This window comes from Alligator mississippiensis, chromosome 3 (genome assembly GCF_030867095.1).
Source record: "Alligator mississippiensis isolate rAllMis1 chromosome 3, rAllMis1, whole genome shotgun sequence".
Lineage (NCBI taxonomy): Eukaryota > Metazoa > Chordata > Crocodylia > Alligatoridae > Alligator > Alligator mississippiensis.
In genome coordinates this window covers 16,119,069-16,131,433 of record NC_081826.1, presented here as the reverse complement: position 1 = coordinate 16,131,433, position 12,365 = coordinate 16,119,069, and the positions used below count along the sequence as shown (strand labels likewise).

The following is a 12,365-nucleotide window of genomic DNA, read 5'->3' as shown; positions in this document are numbered from 1 at the left end:
CCCTAAAAATAGGAATGGGGAAGGAATGAAATACTGGACTAGAAATTAAAGAGGTAGAAGGGAAATCAGGACAGAATGGTATCATAAAAGAAGGGCCAGGAACAGTAAGACCACAAACAAGGGTAACAATATTAAAGGCAGCCAGCAGGGCAAAGAGGGTGAGGAGGGAGTCTCTGACCAGAAAGAGACACGGTAAATGGCACTTTCAGTCAAAGGAGGAGGGTCAGGTACATTGGAGAGTAAGTAGAATCAAGCATCAGGTGTTTTTAAGATGGAAGGGATAGATTGGCTTCATTGTGTTACATCATCAGACACATCAGCAAAAAATTAGAAATCACTGAAAATCTTATATCAAGTTTTCTTTACGTTTTTAAGTAGAAAAAATACTGGAGAAAGAAATCTATTTCCATAAGGACAGAAAGGGAAGCTTCTCAACACAACTGTTCCTTACTTCTTAAAAGTATTTAGAGTTTCTGAAAATATTAAATGTACTGAAGACCCTGCAGAGGTCATTTAGGGTTTTTTGAAACACTCCTTTACCTTGTAAGTCGTGGATCAAAAAATAACCATATTGGCAGATAGCAAACTGGTTAATTCACCTAGCGGAACATTTCCTACTATGGCTTAATTTGCCGTTGTCTTAATTTCCTGGCAGCCTCCTTTCCTGCCCCCCCCCCAATTATCAACCGCTGATAACTACCAAATAATTCTCCATTATTTGCATTCCCCTTGAAGTGGTTAATTAACCAGCATTTATTTTAAGTATTTTAGGGCCTTTTCTAACTCTATCTGGAGTTCAGTAGAAACAAGGCCCAAGCCTTAGTACTAATTCTAATATAAATTGAATGTCACTCTTTTGAATATAAAATGCCACTCTTTTATTTAAATTAATACAAATGTTTAACTATCTCAGATGATTCTAAATATATTGCAGTTTTATTCCCATTTATTTTCCTATTGTGAACAGTACAGTAACCTAACAAAGAGGAAGGGTATCTATGCATGCAGTCTGTCCCACCTGGTGAGGAGGGAACTAGAGCAATGTTATCTGCATAAAGGCCAAGGAAAAGGAGGTAATCTAGGGAGTTTTAACAATGTTGTAAGAGGGAAATTAGCAGGTCAATCAACTAGTCACGTAAGTAGTTTACATACTAATGCAAGAAGTATGGGGAATAAACAGGAAACACTGGAAATCCTACTACATACATAGAAGTATGGTATAATTGGAATACCTGAGACTTGGTGGAATAGTTTGCATGACTGGAATGAGTTTCACTTGTTTAGGAGTGACAGAGGGAAAAGGAGGTAGTACTACCTTATATATTAAAACAAACCAGGAGAAAGAGGGGGATGAAACTTTTTTTTTAAATAGCTACTGGAAATATCCAGATTAGAGAACCTAGTGCTAACAGAGTACTTTATTGATCATGATATCTGCTAGGAAGGTGATATAGTAAGGGAGAGCAAAAGAAACCATAAATATGGCACAACAGTATGCTATCCCAAAGCAAAGGAAAGAGAAAACACAGCAAGGAAACAGCTTCTCTAAATGGTGAAGTCTGCACCTAGAAATAAGCAATTGCACCAATGCGAAGCAGGGAATGTCTGGCTAGACTTTCATACTACGCAAAAGGACCCAAGGGTCATCATGGACTGCCAGCTGAATGTGAGTCAATGGTGTAATATTGTTACAAGAAATGCTTGTAACATACTGGGATGGATTAATAAATCATAGGAAATGACTTGCACTCTATTCAGCATTTGTGAGGCTCTAGCTAGAAAGAGTATTGTGTTCCGGTTTGTGTGCCATGCTTCAAGAAAGATGGGGACAAACTAGGAAAAGTCCAATGGACAGTAACAAAAATTATTAGAAGTCTAGAAAAAATGACATATAAGAAAAGGTTGGAAGGACTAGGATTATTTCATCTGGAAAACAAAAGACGGTGGCTGATACGGTAAAAATAGTCTTCAAATATAAAAAGGGCCATTATAAGGAGGGTGGTGACAGACTGTGTCTTCAGTAGGTAATGTCCTAAATTGCAACAAGGGAGATGTAGGTTGGATATTAGAAAGAATTTTCCAATTATGGGAGTGGTTAAGCACTGAAAGAGATTACCTAGAAAGGTTGTGAAATCTCTATCACTAGAAGCTTTTAAGTACAGGTTAGGCACACGGCTGAGAGGATTTAGACAGGGATATTCCTGTTTTAAAGCAGCGGGTAGGACTAAATGACCTCTTGAGGTCCCTTCCAGCTCTATTTTTCTATGATTTTTTTAATCTGGGTTTCATTTCTAATCTTTCATGATCCCTCTTTATACAGATTTTCAGGCCGCAAAAATCCTGCCTCAGAGGATAATCTAGATAGTTGCACATTTGGGGGGCACATGCTATATGCACTTTCTTGTATAGAGTATTAGGTAGAAACCTGACATGCCCATCATTTGTAAAAGTTCTGATAAAAAACTTGTCTCCTGTCCCTGCTGTCCTATACTGGGAATAGCTTTCTGTTTTCTTTTACATAGAGCTGATACTGGTGAAAAGAGTGCAAACTGTGATAGATAGCCCTACAATCTGTTCTTCATCTTCAGGGTATGTTTGGTCCAGGAAATGGCCTTCCTACTAACCCAGGCATCTGGGAGGGTTATGGTAGTTCTTTCTTAAAACCTGTTCAGTCCTTGGCCTTTTTACAAAGCAATTTTTGTGATATTCTCCATGTTTAGGGATGGGTTCGGGAATATAGCCATAAATTTAATTACTAACAAAGGCATTTGCAATTATTTTCATGGCAATTACTTTTTTATGACACTCATGACCACTTGGAACTGGACTGAGATCATCTGTGCATCTCCCAGAGGTCAAACAATAGCAATCAGGCAGCTACAACTTTCAGCCATTACCAACATGTGCCAGATTTGAATAATTATTCTGCACTTATGTTGGTCTTTATGTCTTCACTGTGCTTACCTAACTAAACCTCACACCTGTGAAAGAGATATAGAGCAGGAAAACAGTCCAAACGAGCAAAATTTGGAGGGCCTTAATTTCTGAATGTCTAAATTAAGTCATACAAAGTCCATGAAGAAACAGGTGTGCAGCATCACAGAAAATCAAGCACCAAGGGGTGAAATTTTGACTCAACTGAAATCTGTGACAAAATTTCCAGCGGCTTCAGCTGGGTCAGGATTTCATGCTTGCGGATATTCGAAATTGCTCTTTGAGATGACAGGTAAAATGACAGCACTGGCCCACTGTAGTTACATTTCTCAGTGGCCTCTTTTCTTTACAGGAATGGTGCCCTACTGGGAGAACTAGTGTAGTGTTTAATACTGTAAGCACTGTGTCATGCAACTCCGCTTGGCAACAATAAAATCAAAGACAGTAGCAATGTTGGGAAATTAGCAGGTAAAAAACATAAGTAGACAAATTGCATGGTAAGATTGCTCTGGTGCCCAGTTTTCTAGTTCACATAATTGTATTCTGCCATTTTCATTGGATAGTATTGTTGGCCAATATTATTGTTTGCTCTTTTGATCTGAACCTGTTGTGCAGTGTTGCTATGTTTAATCTTAGAAGTGGTTCTACTTTTAATGTTTTCAAATCCCTCAAGGAGAAAAACTTTGTGCCTGTGTAAAGTTTTCTATGTACTGATAATTTATCCCCTGAACAAGCTGCCAAAGACTCTCTTTAGCTTTAATGGGAAATGCATTAAATGAATATAGGCATAGACATAGGCATTAGACTCTGTTTGCTTATCTAAATTTGTTACTGGTGCAATTTCAGTTGATTGTTGAGCCTGCCGATTATAAAAATGGCCCAAATCAACAGCTATAAAAAGAATTCATTTGGCTTATTATTTCCATTTATGAGTATCCGCTGTGCCAAGCTTCCTTAACAAGCTCTTGTAAATATGTCCACTAGCATCATTTTTGATGTATTGTTTACATAAGGCCATGCAACATTATTCATTTTGTGTTTCATCTTGAAACGTTTTTCGTCAGGAGCAATTTCACTAGCAGTTTCCTAACACTAGCACATCCAATCAGCTAACTGAACCTTGTGTGAAATATAACAAACATATATTTTAAATACAGCATGTTTACAAGTCTAAGCTCACACAAAGTGCACCACGTGCTCACAGTGAAAGTCTGAATTTATTTTAAATGTTGACATCAGTACTGTTTTGCTGTTCAGAAGCCCAGATTACAAACTGCAAAATATCTTCACTAAAACATTTCAGGGTTTTAATGTTTGCAAGCGTCTTCAAAATTATTGTTATTATTGGGACACAACAGTCAGGTGCCCGTATAACCAGAAGAAGGCAGGGATCTCACTACCTCGTATGAACCCCTTGTTTATCACATTGGTATCAGACATATATTCTGATGGACAGTCTGTATTTTTAAACTACAGTACGGCCTGTAGAATATATAAGCTGCATCAACAATTTTTTTGTTGCTGCCGTATGCCTGTTTTGGATACTGGCGTCAGCTGATTTCAATTTCAAAACTGGCAACTTCAAGTATTTTCTTCACTTGGTATTTAAAATTAGCTAAGAAAACAGGCGACTGTCTTGGAAAGTACAGGATCAGTTTAAGAGCAGTTTAGCTGTGCTTTTAGTAACAACAACATCAACAAAAGGTTCGTTTTACATGCTTTCAATGTTAATGTGATAGCAAAAAGGAATCCATTGTTTTCCTATTATACATGACATTTTGGTAATATTAGGATCTGACATTTTTAACACTAGACGTGCCAAATTAAATCTGACTTTGTCAGAAATGATAGAACTGATTATATATGTTATGTGCTGTCCACATTTTTGTCTTTATTATCCTGTGACAGAGGCTTATGATAATGCAAGATATACTCCAATAGCTGTCTCAAAAGACAGCTGAAAAGAAAAATCCTGAAAATGAAGTAGAGCATTAGGTTCCCTGAGATTAGGCTGACTAATATGCTGATTCAGTTTTGCCCTTGTTTTTCTGTTTTGTCATGCAAGATCAAGAGTCGTGCAGACAAACACATAATGGCATTTCAGACTCAGTAACAACAAGCAATGATCTATTCTTTGGAACCGCTGTATTCTGCAAAACCAGAAACAGTAGACAAAAACTAACACACACTGGTACCAGCATGATGCCATGAAATATGTTCTCTTGTTATTTCTGCAGGTGTGTTGCCTTTTGTATTCTGTATAGGGCCTGTAGATGCACACTTTGAGAGACCCTCTCTCAGTCATATGGAAGGCAGGATGGCACGGTAGAGATTTCAGAGGGGCAAAAGCTTTCATGGGCAACACCTACCCAGATGGATGAATGGATTTGCAGAAAGCAGGGGCACTAAATAGAAAAGCATAAAGCAATTTAAATATTGTCTACCAAAGCTTATGCCACTGAACAAATTAGTCTCTAAGGTATCACCCTCCCCTGCCTTCTGCCTGACTAAAATGGCTAACTACCTCTCTTTCTAATTCATCGGAAACACAATGTGTGGCCTAAGACAGAGCTCACATTCATATAGGACTAATTCTTAAAAGATATCAGACACAGGCGACTGGAAGGGGAGAACACGGTGGGGGGGGGCACGTGTCCCTCCCACTGAGATTGGCCCCCGACTTGGCACTGCTCAGGACGCAATGGGCCGCACGGGCTGGTGGCGTGTTGGTGTGGGGTGGGGGGGGGGGCGCTATGCCTTGGCACAGAAGTATAGGATTGGATAAGGGGCTTTTGGCCCACCCCCAGGCCTGCCCACAAATTGTGCCCCCCTCCCCCCCCCCCAGTCAGGAGGCACCAGTCACCCCTAATATCAGAGATAAAACCCTGTGTGTTTGAGTCGTTATGAAGACAAAACTCTTGCAGGTGTTGATTACTGGAAAAAAATCATCAATTGAATTGGCATATTTGGGTATCTGGTGAGCTTGGCCACATGGATGGGACAGGCTACTTAAGCAGTGACCAGTTCGGTGCAGGGCAATAATGATAGGATAGTTAGCACTGTTTGGACCATCGTGCCAGCAATCCCCCTGCCCATGGACACTGCCTTGATGAAGAGTAGCACAGTGGAAAACTGCACAATGGTTATCACTGCTGGAAGCAAGTCGGATATAAGCTGCACTGTTTGGACTGTCATGCCAGTAACTTGCTGTAAGCCAAGTCGTTGCCTGTAGACTTGTTTTTTTTCTTCTTTGTGGAGTTGCAAGGTGTTACAGAGGGAAAGGGGAGATGGCATTTGCTGACTGGGCTGTGAGTAGACCAGGCCAAACTGGCTTGTTTCTTCTTCACAATCAGAGAGAGACAGCAACTAGCTTTTGTAAAAAAAAAAAAAAAAAAGAGAAGGAAAAATCGCTAGTATCTAAGCTGATTTTATAGGAGAAAGTGTGCTGACTAAAAAGTGGGAATGATACTGCAAAAATAGACAGGCTGCAGGGCAGCTGGTGCAGCAGGCTTTGCCAGAATAAAAGACTGAAATAATTCATCAACCCATTGCAAACATTTCAATATTTTCTGTTTCACATTGGAAGTGATGTACCCAAATCCCTTCCTGAGCAACTCTCCAACCCTATTCAGGCAGTAAACTCCCACTAAAGGCATCATGAGTTTTGCCTACACAGTGAGTGAGTCTACACATGCATTATGTGCTTCAGTGAATGCGCATTAACTAAATAGCACTGTTTTTTTCAGTGACTCTTTAATGAGCATTAAAATAGGCTAATGCACAATAAAGCACATGTGTAGATGCACCCAGTGACTGCAGATTCAGGCCCACATGTAGAGGCAGGGTTGGGTGTCAGAGTAGGAGTTAGGAGACCTGGGCTCAGTTCCTCAATATACTACTGCACTGTGGTTTCCCTTTGGTCAACACATACCACCATTTTACACCTCATATTCCCCACCTGTGGAATAGGGATAATGAAATAGTGGCAACCACTTCCTTGAATTTAAAGCACTACGTGCTCAATAAGTGAAAAGTACAATATGTACAATATTTGCATTCATTTTATTATACAGGCTTTTAGAGAAACATGGATACTCATTCCCACAAAAATGAAAAGCCCTTAGACCAAAAACATTTAAAAGCACCAATTTTTCTGGATACAGAAAAATGACTCGCTGGAAAATAAAAGGGACATGTTCAAGATGATGTTTGTGATATTCAAATCAGAGATAAATTTCTAGTCAGTTGTAAACAATTATAATTTATCAGTATGTATTTATAGTCAAGCATATTTAAGCAGCATCTTGTGGCTTAATTAGGACTGAGGTTTCATTGCAGTAGGCAGGGTACACACACACAAACCTGTAATCTTAGGAAAGCTTATGCTCTAAGGCCCCAACTCGGCAAACATGCCCATGTCCCTCTGAACATGAGCAGATGAAACCCTCCGAGAGGATTATAGTGTTGACTGCACACACTTTGCACTTCACTATTTAATCCTAGTTGTTGTATCATTATAGTGATAAAATGAAAATGCTGATACAAATGAGTCTACAAATGAAGGATACTGTAAGAAAGGTCCCTACAACCACTAAACTTAATGGCACATCTGCATTTCCTTTACAAATCCCTGAAAACAAAGGGTTTTATAATCCAGCCAAAAATAGTCACTCCAGACTTGAACTTGGCATACAAAGTTTTAGCTAGGGAGCAATTTCTTGCTCTAGTTCTATATTTTCAAGAAAAAACTGTTTGCCTGCTTATGTGCAAAATATGAGAAACTTAAAGAGTACCAGCATTAGAATTCAAGGTTTTACCATAACTCAACAAGCTTTGATTTTACAGTGAAGTCACGGATGTTTTTAGCCCCTGATAGAAATAAAGCCTGGCTTCTCATTTGAAGCTACAGCAGGGAGGCTGGGTAATTTAAAAGGCTGGCAATGAGGTAGAACGTCTGCTTCAAAGTCGCTGGTTAAAATACCGTCTGAGACAACACTGACCCAAGCATGCTACTGTTAGATGAGTATCTGATGGCCTTTGAGAAATGAGCTCACTGGTCTCAGTCTAGTTTCTAATGGATCAGGCTCTACATGATGCTAAATTAAATTTACTTGTAGGGAATTTCAGTAGAAAGGCCAACCATAATGGGCCATCTGCCTGTGTATTTAGTAACACTTAATCATGATCATATCCATTGCAGACTGCTGAAAGTAAATACTCGTTTCACTGTAGAAGTGCTGTCTCCAGTCGGGTTGGTGCACACGTCAGGTGGACGGGGGGAGGGAAGCTTCCACACCCCACACTCTATCTGTTTTATAGGTAAATGGAGGACTTTACCTCCCTGGCTGTCAGCCTAGTACACTTCACCAAGCTTGAAACATTAAGGATATGTCTAGACCATTTCCATGCACTCCCAGGAGCTCCACTGAGGAGCACAGCCTGCCTATCCACTCCTGCTCTGCACTCTTCAAACCCAGAAGTGGAGAGTCAATGAAGGCACCTGCCACAGGACCCTATCATGGCTGTCTTGAGAATGCTGTCTCTAGCATGCTACAGGGTGGTGGGGATGAGGGGCACCCACAGGGCATCTTCACTGCCTCGTTTCTAGGTTTGGCACATCTGGAGTAGGAGGAGGAGAGGCAGCATGCTACTCAGTGGTGCTCTCAGGAGTGCCATCCCCTTAATGATTGCAGCCCAACGGATCTGTTCTGTACGCTGGTATACTGCAGCAGGACTGTCCAACTGAGCCTTACATGGCCTAGGCTCATTTAGCCACCTCTCCCACCACTGCACGGAGGGAGAGGGCCCAGTGGGGTCCACATACCACCAGCTCTGCCCAAGCAATGGAGACCACGCACTGCTGGTAAAGTCTATGCAGTGGCGAGCAGGGTGTTGTGTGCTGCCAATACAGCCTGCACCGGGATCCTGGGACCCTGGTCCCACAGTCTGAGGCAGAGGTGGGCAATTACTTTGGGTGGAGGGCCACTTATTGAGTTTTTGCAAGCAATTGAGGGCCACATGACAGTCAGCCAGGGGCAGATAAATATTAATTTTCTAATTTTTTTAGGGGTCCCGAGGGCCAGATAGAATGGCCTGGTGGGCCGCATCTGGCCCCAGGGCTGCATTTTGCCCACCACTGGTCTATGGCATGCAAATAGCCTTCATTTACAGCCCCAGGCCACACTGAAGTTGAGACAGTCCTGTGCTACAGTATATTACAGAGTATGACAGGAACACTGCACAATACATAGTTGTGTGGCTTTAAAAGTTTGCTCTTCCAAATGATTTTTTAAAAATAAACAGGCATTGCCTGGCAAATATGGGTGCATATCTGCAGCTATAACTATTTGGATTTAGGCTCATTTTAAAGCAATTTCAGACTATTCCTGACTTTCTCCATTAGTGTGTTTCTAATGTCACTGCATGAAAAGTTAGGAAAATTAAGAAAAAACAAGAAGTGATGTTTCAAGATCAGATTTACATAGACAACTTGATAGGTTAATTGCAATACTCTAAGCTTTGGGTAATTACCAGATTACTAATGAACACAGAAGGGAAGAATGTGCATAGCCCCATGCAAAATAAGTGTCCGAAAGAAGGGCCTAGTCAGCTGTCACCTGGAAGATGCCCTCAGGGTAGAGGGTATTCTGAGGGTCTGAGCTGTAGTTTTACCTTTCCCCCATGGAATAAAAAAAGATGAAATAATATAGAGTAAATCAACAAAACTAAGGAAGTCTAAAATCAATTATAGGTACCAGACTTAGCTCAGTGGTTGGATCTAGGTCAGTGGTTCTTAACCAAGGTTCTGCAGCATCTGAAAATGCTGCAAAATCCTTTTTAGGGTGTTACATAATATTAGCACTGTTAGGCAGATGTGGCTAGATGAACCCAGATATTTCAAATGGAATCCCCAATGTCAAAAACACACTGACCTGTTCTGGTCTTTGCAAGAAAAAGAGCTCCTGTATTATTTTTTTGTAGTTAAAAAAATGAGTGAAAGCTAAGACCTGGTATTTTCTGAGGGGTGCCTTAAGTCTAAAAATGTTGAGAACCACTAATCTAGGGAATCTAGCCAACCTGTCTGTTGAGTGATAGGTATTATGGCCTTAGAGTAGAATGCAATCTTCTTAAGGACAACAGCTGAAACACTTAAGTGAGGCGAAATTAAGGGTGTCAGCCTTAACTCTGAACTGCACTGTTGCTGTGGGTTAACTCAGGCAATTCAAACATTGCTTTTTGTTTAATAAGTCACAGTATAAATAAATAAAAGTACTCACCATTCATAGAGTGACTAAACACTAGTCTATTTAGACAACTCGGTGCTGTTCTACATCACCAGAAGTTATGAGTCTGCTCTTTAAAACCCCCACACAAGTCCTAGCTGACTGATCTCAGGTCTATGTTATTTGGAAAGTTAAATGAAGATTCCTGATCAGATCTGCATGCATGGAACAGAAATTCAAAGGGCTCCTTTTTCTATTTCTTTTGCTCAACGGCTTCAAAACATATTTTTCCACTGCAAAGTAAAATAATTTATAAATACTAGCATTTGCTTCAGTGTCTGTTCAGACAAAATATGACTTTTCTTTTTTACAGGGCTTATTGATATATTTAGGCTTTTTCCAGAAAATAGGAACACTTTGTTATAGTCCAAACTGACAAAAACAGAAAAGGAACCATTGTTACCTACTGTGATTGGAATAAAGATGACCTGGTGCCTTGTTTCTCATATACCTGGACTGTCTCCAAGATTTAAAAAAAAGTACACAGCAAATACTAGAAACCTGTTATTTTGACCTAAAATGTCTTGCTGCTTTCTTACCGATTCCATAATGAATCTCTTGAAGAAAAACTTGAAAGCCTGGAGGCTGAAGATCTCATGTCTCATCTGTCACCACAAGAAAATTACCTAGATAAAGAGAAAAAGTGACAGGAGTAATTAAGAGCCAAACAAAGCTACACAATTTGCAAGGTCACTTTAAAAAAGTTATATTTGATACAATGTCCAGAATATACAAAAAGAATCACTGCTGAAGAATTCCACGTTTTTTTACTTGGTTACTTTCTGCGCAGTACACAGACCAATTAGAAAACCACGGGGGTATCATCTTATCAGAAATCGCTACATGATAGCAACTTTGTGTAGGCAACTCAATTTTGCATTCATTCGCATAACCGTTATAGCCAGGGCAGGCAACATTGTCTGATTTGGGGGTTAGCTGACAATCCCACTAAGACCCTATTTGCATTTATTTATAACTTTGTCAAAGTCCAACCATTCAGGCAGAGAAGTTATGTATCGGATTTCTACCTCATGCTGATATTTTTTGGAGAATGCAATGGATAGGACTGTCTGAACAGGGCAGGAACAAAGATCTGGGAGGGAAGAGTAAGAGACGGAAATTAAAAGAGAAACTGGAACAGTAAATTCAGGGGAGAGGAGAAGGCTAGGGCTGGGTCTGGACCTGGAAATTAGGCTTGGGGCTGGGAAGTGGTGAGGCAAATGCCTGGGGCAAAATACCAATTGGGATTAGAACTGGTGAAGTCAATAGACTGGGATGAAAAGCCTGAGTAGATCGGATAGGCAAAATAAAGTGGCTTGGACAAGGGGAGAAGATTGGAGGAAGAGACAGGACTAGAGCTAGAAAGAACAGGCAAAGCTAGATGGTAACAAGCAGAAGAGTCTGTGCCCATTCGACCCAAACTAAGAATAGAATAAGACTCCCAAATCTCACCATCCATCTTCTGTTTGCAACTTCTGTGAAATCCATGGGCAAATGGTGTGCTCCCCATGGGAAACTACAGTCTTCAAGAGGTATCAGTTACTCTGTTAGCACAAGTGACAAAGGTCAATGTGGTGGATCTAAAGGCCCTAAACCTGCTGATGACCACCTAGGTGGGTGTCAGTATGGTGGCAAATGATCAAATTCCTGCTGAATCAGTTTACTTTTTTCATATCAAAGATATTAGACGAAAAAAAACCTGTGTTCAAAGTACCTTGACTTGACCATTCAGGTTAAGTCAAGCACTCAGAAATACCAAAAATTACATTGCCCATGTCTTCGTATGCTGGCCCCTTTGTGCATATAAAGCATGGCAAAATGTAATTACCATACATTTTATATTTTGCTTTTTGACTTTTATCCAATTTACTTAATGTTTCCAAATTACTCCCTCAGGCACAAAATACTGCCTACCCCAAACATTCAAACAAGATCATGAGACCAGCCTCAAAAAAACAAACAAAAAAAAGCATCACAAGATTAATTTGAAAATCATGAGATTACAATTATTTGGGGTCAAGTATTGTTCATTTTTCTTTTCTGCCTACTAATTTCTGAGTGAGAAAGGTGCACTCAGGAAATGCTTTCAGGATTTTTTCTGCAACTAAGATGGTTACAAATATATTTAAAAACTAACAAAAAAGCTGA

At 40.2% G+C, this 12,365-nt stretch overlaps 1 protein-coding gene across 2 annotated transcripts in view; it reads right to left on the bottom strand.

The window, feature by feature from the left end:
• Nucleotides 1-12,365, bottom strand: part of ASAP1 (ArfGAP with SH3 domain, ankyrin repeat and PH domain 1) — a 282,558-nt gene that overhangs the window by 244,230 nt on the left and 25,963 nt on the right. For both annotated transcript variants that reach the window (XM_059723743.1, XM_059723744.1), the window contains exon 2: nt 10,757-10,843. In XM_059723743.1, coding sequence (XP_059579726.1) covers nt 10,757-10,815 — 59 coding nt within the window. In that variant the 5' untranslated portion in view covers nt 10,816-10,843. The remainder of the gene's footprint in view (nt 1-10,756; nt 10,844-12,365) is intronic.